The 15,546-nt window shown below is 31.0% G+C and overlaps 2 protein-coding genes across 3 annotated transcripts; one reads left to right on the forward strand and one right to left on the reverse strand.

Moving 5' to 3' along the window:
- The first annotated feature begins 2,659 nt into the window (after nucleotides 1–2,659).
- On the forward strand, nucleotides 2,660–8,287 carry LOC130447992 (coiled-coil domain-containing protein 42-like). Its single transcript, XM_056785096.1, has 4 exons — nucleotides 2,660–3,095; nucleotides 4,518–4,691; nucleotides 5,920–6,075; nucleotides 6,647–8,287. The coding sequence occupies exons 1-4, from the start codon at nucleotides 3,021–3,023 to the stop codon at nucleotides 7,454–7,456; spliced, it is 1,215 nt and encodes a 404-aa protein (XP_056641074.1). The 5' UTR covers nucleotides 2,660–3,020; the 3' UTR covers nucleotides 7,457–8,287.
- LOC130447990 (translation initiation factor IF-2, mitochondrial) lies at nucleotides 8,094–13,455 on the reverse strand. 2 transcript variants are annotated; one of them, XM_056785094.1, is made up of 9 exons: nucleotides 12,972–13,455; nucleotides 12,801–12,921; nucleotides 12,524–12,746; nucleotides 12,073–12,462; nucleotides 11,465–11,758; nucleotides 10,951–11,316; nucleotides 9,955–10,128; nucleotides 8,972–9,271; nucleotides 8,094–8,475 (listed from the first exon to the last, which is right to left on the reverse strand). In XM_056785094.1, exons 1-9 carry the CDS (start codon nucleotides 13,055–13,057, stop codon nucleotides 8,303–8,305), a joined length of 2,127 nt encoding a protein of 708 aa, XP_056641072.1. In that variant the 5' UTR covers nucleotides 13,058–13,455; the 3' UTR covers nucleotides 8,094–8,302. The 2 variants fall into 2 exon arrangements, with proteins under 2 accessions (XP_056641072.1, XP_056641073.1); XM_056785095.1 differs by having other exon boundaries at nucleotides 8,303–8,475; nucleotides 12,986–13,454.
- Nucleotides 13,456–15,546: the final 2,091 nt, after the last annotated feature.

Here is a 15,546-nt window from a genome sequence, read left to right on the forward strand (position 1 = left end):
AAAAAATAACCTATTGAATTTGATAATCAATAGCATTTTCCACTATGTTACTAAGGCAACGAACCTCGTTGAGTTCTCCAATGAAATGGTTTGAAGGTATATTTGTCTTGCAATATTTTCATTCAATCTAAATGCATGAACAGAATGAAAGTCCAGAAATATTTAAAACGCCGCCCCGAAAAAGACATAGAGGCTTCAAAAACTATTCAATGTTCTAAAAGGGAGATGAAATATCAACCCGAAGATTATAGAAAAACGTTTAAGGAGTTAAATCTAAATAGGAAAAGAATTCGATTATTTGCAAATAAAGTGGTTCCGTATCAGGGATGTGTGGATTATTCGGTATCAAAAAATGTTATTAAGGAAATCCAAACGTAAGTGATTGCAGTTAATTAGTGTATTATTCACGAGTGTATAAAGTTTACATAAATCATCGAGTGAATAATAACTCATTATACGCGAGTAGAATCCTATACTTTATCCAAGACCACTAAATATTTTTGTTGAGGAAAAATTTAGTTACATTATTAGAAACACTATTATTTTATTTTATTAAACATTCCATACAATATATTATTGTTCATTCAAACATAGTACATAGTTATTGAAAATTATAATATTTCCATAATAATCAATTCAAAAGTGTATTTCCTTGTCTTTTTCGACAATAAATTTGATGAGGCAACTTCAGCGGCTTCTCTAACTTCTGGTGATGTTGACTTCCATTTTATATATCAATTTTTTAGTTGGTTTTAACCATTATTCAAGATAAAATTTAAGTTTTTTTGTTCCAAAAGCTATTTCAATTAATAAATTGTTTCAAAAAGACATTCATATCATCACAGTTCACTGTTAAGTTACGTATTCGAATACGGTCAAGGAAAATTTGCTTGTTTATGTGTACAGAACCAAATTGAAAATATTTAGTAATGTTTTACATGATTAAATTATTAAAAAAACATATAATTTATTAATCTTTGTCGTGATTAATCTGTACAAGTCCATTTTAAACATTTCCGTCCATTTTGTGACTGGATCAAAGAATATCGACAAACTGGATTCAAAAAATGCTTGGTTGACGCTGTTATGATTTTAAGATTTTAAAAATAAAACAGTAGCCAAAAGGAAAAGAATGTTTGATTATGAAGGCAGCGATCAAACTATAGACACTATTAAAAACCGGTATGAAACAGTTTTTTAACACCACGATCGATTCTGTGATAAGTAACGAAAATTTTGGTTTTCTCTATGACTTAAAACAAGTTAAAATAAAATTCCAAAAGAGGAAATACTGAAAAACTTTTTTTTACCGGAAAGCGTCTCATCTCCCAAATTTAACAATGGGGGGAGGGGCTATGATTTTCCATGATAATTCTGGCGGAAGACATTTTTTTTGGCCATTTGGGTAGGGCAATAAACTATACCAGGGATAAGTAACGTACGGCCCGTGGGCCGTTTGCATTAAAATTTATGTATGAAATCTTTACTTTTTCAAAATTTTATATTTTTTTCTTCTAATGTTTATTATAAATAAAGTTTAATCCCCGTTGACCCGGTTCAAAAACCGGTTCACGTATTTGTTTCTGTTCGGTTCGAGTTCCGGTTAAAGCAGAAAAAAAAACGTTCCGAACTCCGGTTCGGGTTTTTTTTTCAATACGTCAGCCAATTCTCGTTATCAGAACGACGTTCCGGCTCGACAACACCACTGATCCACACTCACTGAAGTTATTTTTATTGAAAAATATTTCGTAGATATAATTTATATGGCAGAACAACGTTTGCCGGGTCAGCTAGTAATATCTAAATGATTTTCGGCAACACAGTTCGTAGAAATAACTAGTTAAATAATGAACGTTTATTATTGTACAACAAAATAATGAGAAACGATAGCAACGTCTTATAATGGGCGTTGTAACCATGTAGGCAGGAACTGACATTGAATTTTTATTGTCTCAAGAAGAAGAATTTCAATGTATTATTTTTACGCTTGAGGAAAAAATAGTATAAATTACTCTGAGCAAAAGACTCAACAATAATGAGAACCTTTCACTCCTAGTAACATAATTTACTCGGTATTGATAAGGGTAATTTTAATCCTATGTGTATTTTGGGCGCTAACCGACTGAAGTACATGATTTATGAAATCTACCCTTAATAAAGTTTCCTCACAACATTTTTGTAACACTCTACAGAATAAAGTAAATTTTATATGTAGTTAAGTACATATTACATATAAAATAAGAGATTTACATAACCTAACCTAACATAACCTACTTAAAAATCTATCAACTTTCCCTCTATTGGGTTATTTTATGACTCGACCTACCTGCACTTCTTAGCGCCGAAAATACATGTCGGATTATCTACCCTTCTTGGTCAGACAGGTAAAGAAGGATGGTTAGCGCCCAAATTACACCCGCCGATTGACAATGTGTATAAAATATCAAGAAACACCAAACGGTCAACGTCAATCTTGATTTCAAAACTTTTTAAAGTTGCTCGTTATTTTTATTTGACACACATTAACACATACAAAAGTTTTTACTTTTCAAAGAATTTATAATTTGTCGAAAATCGTATCTCAATGCAATTTTTGTCTAATACAGAAAAGATATACATACATTATTATTTTTGAATTGAATTGAATTGAATTCGAAACGAGTCCCTAAATCGATTCTTCCAAAACCGGTCCTAGAATTTCTAAATTTAGTTAGTACCAGTCGAATGTTTTATATTCGTCATGAAAAATTTTGAAAAATCAAATTAGCTGTTCAAACACTATAGCCAATTGAAATTTATGGTCAGTTTCTCAAACCATATTGTGAATTAATAGAGAAAAGGAGTTAACATTTTTTGGTAGCTTTCATCGCAAATATTGTATTGTATATTCCAGAAAATTCAACTTTGAAGATGTAACACAACGAAATATATTAACAAGCAACAGTTTTTATCAAATTAAATTACACCAGACAGAAGAAAATTTACGGAGAATAAAAGAAGAAGAATCGAGACGTCGAAAAATGTTGAATGATAAATGGAAAGATTTGCACAAGAAGGAGAATGATCTCAAGAAATCATTCATAGAATTTGATGAGGTATTGTTATTCTGTAAGAAGTGTAAAATAACAATTTGGTTTTCTGTAATAATTTTGATTAATATAAAGTTGAGGTTAAATAGTGAAAACAAAGTTTACGACTTGGATAATGCTTGACTTGTCGACACAAAAAATGTGCTTATTGATCTTGAGGTAAGGTGGTTAAGAATTAAACAAATTCAATCGCAAAATAAAAACCCATCATATTTTGTAGTAATTGGTACATACCACTAACAAAAACGTCTCCTTAAGTAAAATTGTAAAGTTATACAAAGCATACCAATGACAATTTTCAAAAATAATTGCTGTTGGAACAACTTCAAATTGAACCTCACTATATATAACGTTGTAGGTGACAGTTTCCGGTTTAAATAATAGTCACAAGTTGTATTTGTCGCCTATTCAAGCGAAGAAATCATTGATAAGACTGGCAGGATTCATAACAAGTACTACTGATAAGCCAATGAACCTCATCTTTGGTTTAAAAGACAAGGACTTCCCTTGCTACATTGCTCCAGAATATTTACAACTCTCATCTTCTAATTCATTCGCTACCTGAGTGCTATCGACAATTCTCCTCTGCAGGAGTATCTATAACCTTGCTCTTGTTTCCATTACATATTGGATCATTGGCAAAAAACTTAAAAATTGTGTAGCAAAAAAGGTAGCAACGTTAAACCTCCAACAGGAATGATTCAATTATCCAAAGATCTAAAAATGTTATGCAAACAAAAGATCTACTTGTCAAGAGCACTGTACCAAAATCTCTTCCAAGTTATTTGAGATTCGTACTTACTATTTGTTACTGGTTTCCCTACAAGTAAAAAAATAACTTTTGCATCATTTGCCAATGACAAAGCAATATTGGCAAACCACACAAACCCTACTGTAGCAGCAGTATATCTACAACAACTGGGGAATCAAAATTAATGAATCACATCCATTCCAAACCAAATTCAAGAAATATAGGAGGACTCATACCTACAGTAACGCCAAGCGGACAAACCTTACCACAAACACCGTAAAATGCGTGGGGATCCATGAATATAAAGGACTCAACTCAAGAAAATATTTCCTTACTAAAAGGAATCAACCAGGACATAAATTCAGCACTACTGGTTACTGGGATGTCAATAAAAATTATTTCAAAATAAAATCCTAGTTTACAAATTGGGCTTCAAGCCAATATGGAACTATGAGATCCAGTTATGGAGGACAGCAGCTCATAATGAAATCAATCAATGGACTTAACAACTACCCAAATTAGCTGGCAGTGAATCAACGTAATATGCACTTATATGCAAAACACTTAGTAATTACGTAGAAAGTGAATTTATGAGTTAGCTATTGCACTATTTAAAAAAAATCGTATAATTATGATTTTTTTAAGTAGATTATAACGATCTTATTTTAAAATTTCAGTTTATAATACAAAACGAAGAAAAAAGGAAGAGGGCAACCGAAAAAATAAGCAAAGCTAAATTACTTTTAACAGAAAAATCTCAGCAAATCGAAGAGTTGGAGAAAAAATATGATCAGTGCAAAGAGCTCAAAGAAATACTAGATAATGGTATCAAAAATCACTCATATATTGAGGTAAATTCTCGAATTATATGTGTACGTACACAATTGGTTATGACGTTAATTTGAAAGTTTGAAAGTAACGTTAATTTTTTCATTACAAGTTAGTCTGATCACTCAACACAACACTATTTCGTATGTACACAATTTCTTCGAAATATTCCTGCCAAAAAGTCTGCGATAAGCATTGGCGTAGCTTGGTGATTTTAATTTAATTTATAAATTCATAGTAATATCCTTTCTACCTGATTGAATGTTCTATATTGTAATCCTAGTCAAAATTCATTTAAATTAAAGTTGAGGATTTAAACATAACCTTTAAATTAATGATTATTTAAGATTTTTTTGAGTATTACTGCCTATAGATTATAATTCGACTTTTCGCCCACTGTTGACACATTCTCAGATTGGTTTCCGTCAGGTAGCTCTTCATCTTCATCTTCCTGTTCTGATTTAGTGTCGCTATCCTCCTCATTTAAATCAATAACCAGACCATCTATGATAATGTCTATTATAGATTCATTTTGCTAAGAGATTTCCACTGCTCTGGAGAAAATTCTTTGAAAAAATCGTCTCAATGTTGCATAACATCGTTGAAATTAAAAGATACATTTTTATTTACAACATAGTCTTTGAGTTCGGCCCAAACCGCTTTGAATTTGCTGCTAGAAAAAGCTGATCTATTTCATACCCCTTATATTTTGGCTTATAGTTCTTTATGGGGGCATATAATTCAGGTTTCAGCATCGTTTTATTAAATGGAATAGTTCCCTCTGATAACCATGATTGTATCTCGGCTTTTTTGGTCAATGTCGTTGGCATTTTTTCGATCCAACTGTTCTGACACCAATTTCTTATAATTATCAAAATTCATCTCATTGTGATAATCACCTGTATTGCATTTCGATTTCCATCTTATATAAGCATTAGGCACAAATCCATTTTCTCCACCTGCATGTATTATGATTAAACGTTGCTATTTACTAATAGGTTTTTTTAGACCATCAGTCTCTCAGTGTCTCTAAGTGGGCTGGCGCTCCATTAGTATTTTTCTGTTCGTTCGTTACCAAAAAAGTGTTAAAGTGAAACCACCTATCAAGAATTACTTTTCAAAATAAATTTTTAAATAGTATACTACACGTCATGAAATGATATATATCTCCCTAACCTATTTGCAACCAACAAACACTAGTGAGAAATATACATTTTATCTTACTTGTTGAATGATATACTTTTGTTTTAGAAGTACTTGTTATCAGTTGTTGATAAAAATCATAAGAAGTTTTCCACCATTGAGGACTTATTGAAGAGATTCGATGCATTACTTGAGGCTAGACAAATTTTATCTAATGTATTTGAGCGGTATTTGACTCAAATGGAAGAGACCAAAGATGCGGTGGTATGTGAAATAAACGGCACTAACAGATCAATATATAAATCTCGATTTACTTGAAATATTTTTTGCATATTAGGTTAGAAGGGTTAGGTTAGTTAGGTTAGAAAATCGGCCGTCAAGCATTTTTCAAATTACCAACCCCCCGTGATTTTCATGTGATAACTGATAATCTGACTCTATTAAAAGGGCTCTCACTGTTTTATGTCGAGCCTGAAGTCGATAGCACGTTTGATTTGTGTCTTGTGCGTATTTAATTAAATGAAAACGATGATTTGCATTATAAGTTTAGTGATTAAATTTTTGGTCAAATCTCGCGAAAAAATGAAGATGAGTATATATATCAATAATTGGACATTTTGTATCTTAATTTCGCTTGAAAGATAAACTAATTTCCGTATGTCGTTTCATTTATATTTCGACAGTTTTATTCGCGGGAAAAATTTCAGGTTTCGTTTATTACAACACATGTATTGCTTGTACTTTCGCACTACCTACCCTGAATGATAGTCTGAACAAAATATTAACATTCTGCTGCATGAGATAATGAATATAATTTGTTTAATATCTGTTTTAGAATAAAATGGTGATGGTGAAATGTGTTGAAATCGCTGGTTTGAGAAACACTTTGACAGATCTTCATAACCGTTTTGAAACCGCTCGACAATCTTGCGCCAATTGGGAGCAATATCATCATAAAGTAGTCCTTGAAGCTATGACCAAAGTTATGGAAATTCAGTCTGTGAAAGATTCTATATGGCAAATATATGAAGATATATGCAAAAGAAAAGGTGTGGAAACAGTTTATAGGGGAAATTATGCTAAACAATTGGAGATTATTAAAAAAGCTTTATTGAAATTTAATCTAGTTAATAAAATGGCTAAGGCATTGGAAATTCCTAGTGATAATGCTTCTTCAACTGATAGTATAGTTGTGAGCGTTGTTAAGAAAGTGTCAAAAAAACTTAGAGATAAGTCTAAGAGCTTTGCTCGACAGCGTGAGGAAAACAAACGACAAGAAAGTACATCCGATTTGAGGGTACTCCAGAATTTGTTTGCTAATCCACCTTCCACTCAAAAAATACTAATAGGAAATTTGGAAAAAAGGACACAGCAGCATTCAACTGAAGAAAATGATAGGCAAAGTTATGGACATGGTAGTTGTAGTGACAGTTATTTGGGGAATTTAGAAAATGATATTCACGAACAACAATTTGGACGCTCATCGACATTTATTTTAGACAGACATAGTAGTGAATATCTTAGTAGACGTAAATCATTGATAGATTTCGAGGAAGAAACGCATGACGAAATTCCGAACAAATTGTTATTGAATTTGAAAGAAAAAAATTCTAAAATTCAACGCCGTTTCAGTACTTCCAGCTAATGGAAAGATAAATTTCAAAGTTGGTGCATATTTAATGGAATTTACATATTGGGGTAAACACTAATCAATAATATATACGCCGTTCTGATCCATCCATGACATTCTGCCGCTTTTCAAATAAAACCTCAATTCAGTTATTGGAGAACTTCTGAGACGACAAACTGAGCCAAGTTTGAAGGCGTCTTTACACCATTAAGAGAATTTTGTAGAAGCCTGAAAAGTTATTAACTATTAATATTAATCAATTCTTATCGTTTTTTATACCACATGCTTCAATTACATCAGTAATAATAATCATTTATCGCCTTCAGAGACTGAAGGAAAACTCGGAGTAATTATGTGTATGGTGTAGTGGTAGGGTAAATAGTGAGATCACCACCAACAACAACGGTTCCAGAAAATTCAACTTAGTAATTGTAAGTGTTGATATAGTGGTAGTGTTAACAGTTTTTGCGTATGTTAGCTGTTTTTTTTTGGTTTTGGATACATTTTTACTCATGATTTTTCACATAATTCATCTCAATACACCTTACAGATAGTGCCAATACTAACCAAAATGAAAGAAAATAGATTTTACAAAAAACAAACTATTTTCTATTCTAAATTTTGATTGTGTTGTTTCCGAAATCTACTATACTTTTTGTCAGCTCGATCCATTTATTGAGACCATATTTCATAGTTTCAAGGTGATTGCTAATATATAATAAAACAATAAATAGTACCAAATGAGGACTCTATACATCAATGAATAATATTACTTGTTGAACAAACATTGATACTCTTATTTTAAATTAACAAAACTTTTGTAAAATACAATGATTTTTAGAATTATTACATTATTTTGACCTAGAAACCTGGATCCCAATCGGTTTTTTGAGGAACTAACTTCTTTTCGAAACAAATTATTACATCGCCTTTCTCAAAAGTAATGGTTTTATCCAGAAACTGAAGACCACATTCTGTGTTTGATTTGATCACATCCACCTCATTTTTCAAGTGTCGCATGGAAGACAAAGAACCTAAAAAATAATATTTATAGAAGTTTTTTATAAAAGCAAAATAATTATCTGATAACTAGATAACGCACAGTAGGGAAAGTCATATACCTTCGCCCTTTCAAAGATACAAAGTAATATAGGCTTGACAAAAACTACAATACTATGACAAAAAATGACTAAGTGGCTACGTTCCGGTAGATTTTTACAGGTGCGCTGGTATACTTGAAACCTGCAAAACGTATACATGATGAGACATTCCAGATGTTCTCAGTTGAATAGAAGATATCTTCTGAAGATGATCTAATCTTGCAATATGGGAAAAATTAATGGACATCTGTCGTTTTTATGGCAGCAGTGATTTTTCAGTTGTGAATATTTTTTATTATATCCTGATTTAAAGGGAGCAAGAACTTTGAGACGAAAGATATAATGGTATTAACTATTAGACCGCGCAAAAAACGCATTTCCTAACAATTTGAAATGTTTTTAAAATAAATGCCAAAATGATAGCACTAACCTGTGTGTATAATTTCTCCTTTCCTGATGACTTTATATTCGGCAGATCGTTTCAACAATCCTGTTAGACATTGACAACCGGCTACAGGTACTGTTTTTCTACCCTGATTTATTTGAAAGACTTGTAAAACAGTTGCCTCTCCTAAAATTTCTTCTTGTTCTTTTAGGGGAAGTCTGGAGTTTAATTCTTCTTTTATATCTTCAATCAATTTGTAAATCACGTTATGATGTTTTATCGGCACTTTTGAAGCCCTAGCTTTCAAATTTAAAGGCAAATCCACATTGAATGCGTATATAACACCTTAAATAAACAAAAGAAATTTATATTAATGGTAACCACATCTAGTTTATTTCAATATAGGACGTCCAATAAGAGTAATTATTAGTGTAAGTGAAATTTTTTGATAAACTGAATAAGGGATATATAAGATAATTAATTCTATGCCTTCATTGTGATTTTAAAACTGTAATAGAAAACAAATTACGATTAGTATTTTTAAAGAATTATTCCACCAGTAAACTTAAGGCAGAATGGAAAAATACTTTCAAAATGAGCAAAAAGTGGAAGTTTGGTGTGTGAGGTTAAAAGTTACCGGAAAAGACGACAAAAAAAAATAATTAGTTGTACGAGCCTATCTACTGTTGTAGAATACGAACCCTGAATGAATGATTTAATGTTGCAATCTCTTACAGAACATAATGTTATGTTTTTCTTTATATTCGTGGGGTGAATTTAAATTTAAACACTTAACTAACTTATAATAATTAACTTATCACTAACACTTAACTAACTATAATTTATTTAAAATCTTCAATCACTTTTCTATTTCGTTCCGTTCACTATGACTATTTATTATAAACTAATTAAACTGCGCTAAACAAACTCGTTTATATATCCAAAAAGAAGTTCTCAAAAATTCTTGAAAATAAGGAAACAAAACAAATGAATAAACACAGTGTATGTAAATAACTGAATATTTTTACCTTTAAACGTTTCAGCCAACTCAATATCTGTTTCAGTTATAGATCCTACTCCATAATGTACCAAGTCCATTTTACAGTTGTCGGAATCGTAAGTATCCAATGTATTTAGAATAGCTTCTAACGTTCCATCTACATCTGCTCTCAAAATCACATTTAAAGAAGGAAACTCGTCATCTGAAATTTTAAATTGATTAATCGTTATATATTCAAGAGATAACTTCGTAAGGCAACTTATTTCCCAAAATATAAATAAAAACATATGCATTTTTTTCTAGTACTCTTTAATCCTACTCATACGAACAATATAATGAATATTTTTCAAAGATTCATCATTATCCTAAATTTTCATTGTAAATTAAAAATGTCGAATAACAGCAATACCGGCTACTGGACATCCCAATTATTGTAACTGAAAACTCTGTATTCAGCAATTAACTAAGTCTCGTTGAGATGTCACCATTGCACTATTTGTATCAATATTGACATAAATGACATTTACATATTTTCACTCTCAAAGAGAGAAAGAATTAATTTTTCGCGGGAGGTGGCTTATTAGTAGGAAAATTGAGTATAAACCAGGTAAATCTACCTTTAGTCTCTGAAGATGATAACTTGGTTATCGAAACATCAAACAGTATAATTGTTAGTGTTGGTGTAAACAGTATATTCAGTATGAATATCGCCAATGGTTTTAGAAATTCCAACTTAACTGTACAAGAATTGCTAATTCACGACTAACATTACAACATAGTCACAACGTTCTCTAATGAATGACTGCAGGAAACATTGCATTAACATGTTCACTGGTTTCAATAAACAAAAGTTCTATTTTCTTTGAGGTATCATTTATAACTGTAAGTTTAATGTAAAAAGTAGAGTGAAGCTTTAAACCTTGCTATTCAAGTTGCAACAAATATAAAATATTTATTATACTGTTTTATTGAAAGGCAGTATAAATTGAATTTATATCTTTAAACAAGAGGTTTAAAAGAATACCTTGCCACTGTGGCTTTCTGGGTCCCTCTGGTTTCAACTTATATCTTCCCAATTTCCTTTTAAGCTCTAACTTCTCTTTATACTCTTTATTATGTTGTTCTTCTTTTTCAAGAATTACTTTTAGATCATCTTTCATTTTTTCCAACTCCTTTTCTGTTTCTCTAAACCTTTGAACATCTCGAGCTTTTCTTTCTGACTCAACTTGGAGTACTTGTTCGCCAGCTTGAGGCAACTCTCTCCAACCTTCTATTTCAGCAGGATATCCTGGAGTAACTTGGTCAAGTAACTTTCCTTTGTCATCTTTAAGAGCGCGAACTTTTGCTATGGAAGTTCCAGCTACTAATATATCTCCTTTTCTTAAAGTACCTAAAAAAATTATAATAGAGAGATGAATGTATGTCAAGTTTTTGATCATTTTAATTCATAAATTAATTTGGATGAGACTTTAGAAATAATTATACCTTTTCATAGAGGAGGAGATGTAAAAAATAGTTTCATACATAATTGAAATTACCTCTTTGTACAATAACAGTACACAACTTTCCTCTAAACTGGTCGAGTTTACTTTCTATAACAACAGCTTCGACTGGACCAGTGGGATCAGCACCTATTTCTAATAATTCTGCTTGTACAGCTAATGCCTCGGTTAGTTGCTCCAGGTTTTGTTTTTTAAGAGCCGATATAGGAATAGCCTGGACATCACCACCCAGATTTTCAACTTGAATACCTGATGCAACTAGCATTTTTTCAGTTCTTGATATATCTGCCTTTGGGGAATCGATTTTATTTATTGCAACTAAAATGGGCACTGAAATTTGAAAAATATATAATACTTATCAAGTCACACAGTAAAATTGAGAAGTTGAAAAAAATAATAAAGTAACCAAATCTTCTTCTATTTTCTATTTTTTTATTTGTTATGTATCATGCAAACTATAGGGTGAGCAAAAGTTTATGACCTGTAGTGTATTTCTTTTATGTAGAAAATCATCAGTTTGAAAAAAACCTAATTTCATAAATTTTTAATAAGATGTGTCAAGTTTCCAGCACAATGTTCTCTTATTTGATAATATTCTAACAATATAAGTAATTATTTTGTGTTATAGCCTAATAAGTACTCACCTCTTGCCTGTTTAGCCATTCTAATAGATTCCAAAGTTTGCTCCATGACTCCATCATCAGCCGCAACAACCAAAACAACTATATCTGTGACATTAGCTCCTCTAGATCTCATTGCTGTAAAAGCTGCATGTCCTGGAGTATCTAAAAATGTGATCCAGGTACCAGAATTCAAAACAACTGAAAAAGCACCTATATGCTGGGTGATGCCACCAAATTCTTGGTCCACCACTTTTGAATTTCTTAATGCATCTAGTAAAGTTGTCTTGCCATGATCTACATGACCCATGATAGTAACTACAGGTGGACGAGGCTTTAGTTCACTTTTAGATGGAGGCGGTCGAGGATATACATCATGTTTAACAATTTTTTCAATATCTTCTGTTGGTTTGGCTTTAAAGATAAATGGTATTAGAAAATTTTTGGCAAATAAAAAAGGTTAGTATCTACTCACCAATTATTCTCATTCGTCTACCACTTCTACGGATCCCTTGTTGAAGAAGTTTGATATCACTTATGGATGTTTGAGGATTTCTGAATTGATTTAAAAATATATCATACACATAATGAATATCTTTATTAAGCACCTTGGCTAATTCTTCTAATGTAATATTTCTCCACACACCCACAATATCGCCCTTAGATTTTGGAGAATACTCAATGATTCGGGCAGATTTCTATAAAATATTCTTGATTAACGATATATTTCAAGTTCTTCGACTCTATCTTACACGTTCTTCTGCTGTTTTTCTCCTTTTGTAATTGATTAGACCAGTATGAATATTGATTGGATACAAATATTGTACATATTGTACTTTCTCTTTGGATTTGCGGTATATAACCGATGAGATCCTAAAAATATATATTTAATTTAATTCATTGTTATGGTGACAATAACGTACCTTCGATACACTACATTTACTGTTTGATATTTGTTTAAACTTGCAAGTAATACACTTTGACATAAACAACTAGTATAAAATGCCATTGAAAAGATAAATAATATCAGAAATAAGTGAATAAAATTAAATTTAAACTAAATTTTTTAGGTTAAGGTACGTAACCTATACATGAGGTTAATTCTTCTCTTTCTATATTATTTTACAAAATTTTATTTAAAACCACACATCTGGGTAACAGTAACTTAGTCTTGTATAAAATTAAATTGGTTATAATTTCAAAGAAACTCGATATATTCCTACATCGCCAATATATAGCCACTTCCACTAGAAGCAATTTAGAGAAGTTTGTGGTATATAACTTATTATATGTTTCGTAAACTATAGCGACAAGGAAACCCGAGCTTTATAATCTACTCTATAGTGTATGTTTATCAAGTTTGTAATTCCAACACTTTCCTCAGACATAAATCTAATTAATTATATTACGGAAAATAGGGGAATCCAGATCTATAATAATGGGGATATTATTAAAATATTCATAAAACGATATTAACTAGAACGAGCAGGACGAAATCATTTTCAGAATATAAAATTTATGCTTTTGAAATATTTAAATTTCATAGTAACCAATTATGAGTTGGTTCTTCAGTACGGTCTCGAAAACTATTTCAATATATTGAATCCTTGTTTACCTATTGTGTTTTCAAAAAGTAACTCATTTCAATTTCTGTTAGGTTTACAAAAACTATGCTGAATAATAGTTTTTTCTATTAATTCAGTTTATTTACGTATTTATCAATTTTACAATATACAGTAAAACTGGATATTAAACTAAAGCTTGAACTCTAGTTTGATTTCTTGTTGAAACCAAGAATGAACAAGATTTCTCTTTTATATAGGTCACACTTAAGCAGACATTTTTCAATATGTTAAGGAAAAGTATAAACAAATACAAAAATTTCTAATCAACAATAGTAATTTTATTTTTATATTGTACTTTGGTAAATTATATTTGGGAATTACAAATAAAAACTTTGAAACTTAAACAACGTCTACATAAATTTTTGATTAGAAAACAAGTGCCTTTTACCCTGTTTTACACACAGCTCCTTTTTTTGCTCTGGCGAAGAAAACGTTGTAAATCAACCAAGTTTTTTAACGACTATATATCGATGTAAAGTTGTAAATAGAATTCCAAATTTAGTAGCAGTAAATTTCCTACTTTTTAAACAGCTTTTATCATGTTATTGTCTTCAGTCTTGCCAAATTGATGAAACCCAAGACAGGTTAAAATATGTAATATATTTAAATTAAAATGTTTTAATTTTTTTATTTTAATTAAACCTATTTGGTAAATTGCCACCATTTCCCTCCAAAATTTCCCGCGTTTTTCCTCTGAATTTTACTTTAATCACAGCCGTTAATTTATGATAATATAAATTATGCACTCGCTTGTAATTTACGAATATGGAAAATTAAATCTTTCTGAAACTGTTAAACTTTCACTCAAATACAATTTTCCGTGGATAAAACTTTAATTTTATACGAAGAAATACACAGTGTGCGTGGGCAGCAAGTCAGCACATAAGCTCGGGATTCTCCGTGAGATGTGTACACAGCGCACGTGTTCAATCTCAGTTTAGCATTTAGCGATAAAAACAAAAAAAAACTTATTTGGAAAACCGTGTAAAAGCGAAAACGTGTAAAACAAGCACCGTGTAATTCGGTGGATAGGTGTACAGGGTATTTCAAAAAAAGACGATGCCGTCTCTAGAACAGATAGCAAACTGGAAAATATTTGGGGTTTGCTCGGTGACAAAATTTCGTAACGCTATCCTTATTCAAGATAAAGAGATTTGAAGAAAAAAAATCTATGTTAAAATATATATTTTAAACGATTTTGTCGCATCTACTGGTAACATTGTATTGAAATTTCATACAACAATGTTTTGGAAGCTGATACATCCAATGAATTTATTTTTATGTCTGACTCTCATAGAGGGCGCTAGTTACACGGTTTCTACCAACTAGTATTCAACATAACTTTTCCAATATTACATTTATTAAGAAAAATTTCAAGTGAACTTAAACATCATTTAATTTTACACCAAAAATGACTCGATACTGTGTACCATATTTTAATTTGAAAATTATGAAGTAATAACCGATGCTAGTATAAAGTATTGATAAAGTTATCAATTATTATTATAATTAGTAAGCGTTATGTGAATTTAATATTTTTTGTCTCGTAAATGAGACCTCATCGATAAAAGGATACATTTAAAAAAATTGGGGCTGAGGGCTTTCGTTTCTTGTAACGTTTAACAAAAATCCAGTCTAATCAGTATAGGATCTTGTTTTGAATAAGTAAGCGCTATTGGAGGCCTTAGTATGAAACTGGGTCCCAAAATGTTTGTTGTAGCTGAGTACCCATAATTATTTAACTTTGAATTTTACACGTCAATAACATTTTCTCTGAATTTTCTATGGAAAACTGTCATTCATTGATAGTTATGACGATGAATCAATAATAATTACATTTCTGAAACCCTGTTAGTTGTTAAATCAGATATTG

Source organism: Diorhabda sublineata, chromosome 8, assembly GCF_026230105.1.
Source record: "Diorhabda sublineata isolate icDioSubl1.1 chromosome 8, icDioSubl1.1, whole genome shotgun sequence".
Lineage (NCBI taxonomy): Eukaryota > Metazoa > Arthropoda > Insecta > Coleoptera > Chrysomelidae > Diorhabda > Diorhabda sublineata.